Source organism: Oryx dammah, unplaced genomic scaffold (genome assembly GCF_014754425.2).
Source record: "Oryx dammah isolate SB20612 unplaced genomic scaffold, SCBI_Odam_1.1 HiC_scaffold_7, whole genome shotgun sequence".
NCBI classification, from domain to species: domain Eukaryota; kingdom Metazoa; phylum Chordata; class Mammalia; order Artiodactyla; family Bovidae; genus Oryx; species Oryx dammah.
In genome coordinates, this window is record NW_024070191.1 from 13,097,967 (window position 1) to 13,101,471 (window position 3,505).

At 42.7% G+C, this 3,505-nt stretch overlaps 1 protein-coding gene across 1 annotated transcript; it reads right to left on the minus strand.

Moving 5' to 3' along the window:
- Positions 1-706: 706 nt before the first annotated feature.
- On the minus strand, positions 707-1,426 carry LOC120865709 (putative claudin-24). The gene has a single exon (XM_040243026.1). The coding sequence runs from the start codon at positions 1,367-1,369 to the stop codon at positions 707-709; it is 663 nt and encodes a 220-aa protein (XP_040098960.1). The 5' UTR covers positions 1,370-1,426.
- Positions 1,427-3,505: the final 2,079 nt, after the last annotated feature.

A 3,505-nucleotide genomic window follows, 5' to 3' on the forward strand; every position in this document is an offset into this window, starting at 1 on the left:
AACAAAGGAATGTTTTTATTACAGCCGATGAGCTGAAGAGCAAGCAAAATATTTTTGGAATTTTTTTTTAAGTCTGAAGCTTTTGAGGGAAGAGACAAGAGAAGAGATTGGCTGGTATTTTAAATCTCAAGAGTATCACAATGTACTGAAAACCTTCAGCCTCATAAAGTCCTGCATAGCAGGGTTCCTAGTAATTTCCTAAACACAAACCACCTCTGTTCAAGAAAGACCAAGTCATTGTTGTGGAAATGGTACTTTGGAGAGGCTTAGCATGTGGTTTTGCTAGTACAGAATGCTTAAAGGATTTCAAATTGTTAGTTTAGTTTTTTGTTTTTTTTTTTTCTTGAGGAAACAGGTTATCAGTTTCAGCTACGAACAAAACCAAAAACAATTTGTAATACCAAGGTAACACATTAAGCTTAATGCTGACTCTCTTGGACAATCACCACTACATTTTGATTGAAATAAGCAGATCAATGAAATTTCTTTTGTTCATACCTATGTAATGCTTACCACAACAGTTATAAGATTGGCCTCTTCCTTCTCCAGGTTTGGGGAGGATGAGCTATCTAGGATAGAAAAGTCATTGTCTGATGAGAAAATGTGAGCAGCACAGAATTAGTTACATAACGAAGACCCCTTTTTCCTGCAGACACTCCATCCCAGTTGATGAAGGAAGATATGCCTCTCTCTTCTCCTCAGTGCCTTATACTGAAGGGTTGGCAGTTCCATTTTCCAGGTATGCACACTGAGTTTGCACTTCTGCCACTGCATAGCTGCCGGAAGCCAGGGGAGCCTGGGTCCTGCAGGCAGCCCAGTTCAGCAGACACCCTCCTAGCAGGAGAGAAAATCCAGCAAACCAGCCGATAAAGAGGGCCTCTCCAAACTCCCACCTGGGCACAATCTCGGGGATGCGCTCGTCCCAGAACTCCTGCACTGTCACATGGGCCACCCAGGAGACGGGAATGAGGGCTGTGACGCCCGCTGTCCAGAGCAGAGTTCCTCCCAGGATCAACAGCCGCTTCTTGACGTCCTGCTGTGTCTCTCCAATCCTCGAGCAGTCCAGGCCAAAGCCCGACACCAGCAGGCCCAGGAGCCCTAGCCCATTCGAGAGGAACATTAAAACCCTGGAGATCCTGAGCTCAGCAGGCAAACCCAGGAAAGACTCAAAGTCCTTGCACTGCACCCCCACTTCCTCCTGGACGACACAGGCTTGCCAGAGCCCCATAGTCCAGTTTTCCATTTCATTTAAGTCCAGGTTGAGGTTTTTCCAATGTGGCAAGTAAGTCGTAACAATGGATAAAACCCATCCCAGCAATGAGAGCAAAATCCCCACGAATTGCATTGCTATTCTCAAAACTAAAGCCATTGCAACAGACCTTAGGACCCTTGCAACCCCTATAGGAGCTGCCGTCTTGAGGTGGGCAGTAGCGTGACAATCTCGGTTCAACGCTGCTCAAGGAATATAAGCTTTGATCATTAACTCTTTGTGCACTCTGAAATGCGTTTTTGTTCTTCTCAAATATAGTATTTCATGTAAAGGACGAAGGGCTCTGTTAAAACTATGAGTTACGCTTTCCGATAAGGATTTGATCTGTTACCTTCCAATTTGCTTGGTAAAATTCTATCCCCTATGCTTGATGATTATAAGTCTAAGGATGAACAAAGAAGGCTCTATGACCCCTCACCCTAAAATACAACAGAAATCTTTGTGCTTCAATATGGATTAATTAGATTTTAAGTGGTGATAAAAGGCCGGCTCTTTCTACAACAGGACCTCATTGTAATAGCTGAATCTGAGATTTCAGAGATGCAAAACAAGACCTTGTAAAGAAAGGTAGGCTGTTTGTCTATAATCTTTACTCTTCTCAGGCTTCCTTAACCTACACGAGAACCTGGCCCACGTTCTTGAGTGTCCCAGGGACTCGGCTGGGACTTGGCAGAGAACGTTTCCCTCAGATTCCTTTGAAAGGTAGAGGTGGGTTCACTGGATTAATTAAAATGAAAGACACCAAGGCCATACCCAGAGGTACCAGCTGAGGAAGGGGGCATCTCTGGATTTCATTCTGAGATTTTCTCCATCCTTGTTAAGGACCTGAGATAGAACCTGATTTCTTAGTATCCAACAGGTGGTTTGTTTTTTTTTTTTGGTCCGGAATCAAGCTGTCTTCAGTATCATTTAAGCCACAAAGACAAAGCAGCACCAGGCAAGGGAACTCCTACCAATTCCAAGACAAAACAGCTTCCCTGGGGCTGAGCTTTGAGGCTTCATCTTGTCTGTGTGTGTGTGTGTATGTGTGTTTTCTCACTACGTTTTAATTTATTAACTGAAGAATAATTGCTTTACAGAATTTCATTGTTTTCTGTCAAACCTCAACATTAATCAGCCATAGGTACACATATATCCCCTCTCTTTTGAAACTCCCTCCCATCTCCCTCCCCATCCCACCCCTCTAGGTTGATACAGAGCCCATGTTTGAGTTTCCTGAGCCACACAGCAAATTCCTGTTGGCTATCTATGTTACATATGGTAATGTAAGTTTCCATGTTACTCTTTCCATACATCTCACCCTCTCCTCCCCTCTCTCCATGTCCATAAGTCTATTCTCTCTATCTGTTTCTCCATTGCTGCCCTGTAAATATATTCTTCAGTACCATTTTTCTAGGTTCCGTATGTATGTGTTAGAATACAGTATTTATCTTTCTCTTTCTGACTCACTTCACTCTGTATAATAGGTTCTAGATTCAACCACCTCATCAGAACTGACTCAAATATGTTATGGTTCAGTAATATTCCATTGTGTATATGTACCACAACTTCTTTATCCATTCATCTGTCAGTGGACATCTAGGTTGCTTCCATGTTCTAGCTAGCCATTTTGCTTTTTTGCATTTCTTTTCCATGGGGATGGTCTTGATCCCTGTCTCCTGTACAATGTCACGAACCTCATTCCATAGTTCACCAGGCACTCTATCTATCAGATCTAGACCCTTAAATCTATTTCTCACTTCCACTGTATAATCATAAGGGATTTGATTTAGATCATTCCTGAATGGTCTAGCAGTTTTCCCTATTTTCTTCAATTTAAGTCTGAATCTGGTAATAAAGAGTTCATAATCTGAGCCACAGTCAGCTCCCGGTCTTGTTTTTGTTGACTGTATAGAGCTTCTCCATCTTTGGCTGCAAAGAATATAATCAATCTGATTTCGGTGTTGACCATCTGGTGATATCCACGTGCAGAGTCTTCTCTTGTGTTGTTGGAAGAGAGTGTTTGCTATGACCAGTGCATTTTCTTGGCAAAACTCTATTAGTCTTTGCCCTGCTTCATTCTGCATTCCAAGGCCAAATTTGCCTGTTACTCCAGGTGTTTCTTGACTTCCTACTTTTGCATTGCAGTCCCCTATAATGAAAAGGACATCTTTTTCGGGTGTTAGTTCTAAAAGGTCTTGTAGGTCTTCATAAAACCGTTCAACTTCAGTTTCTTCAGCGTTACTGGTTGGGGCA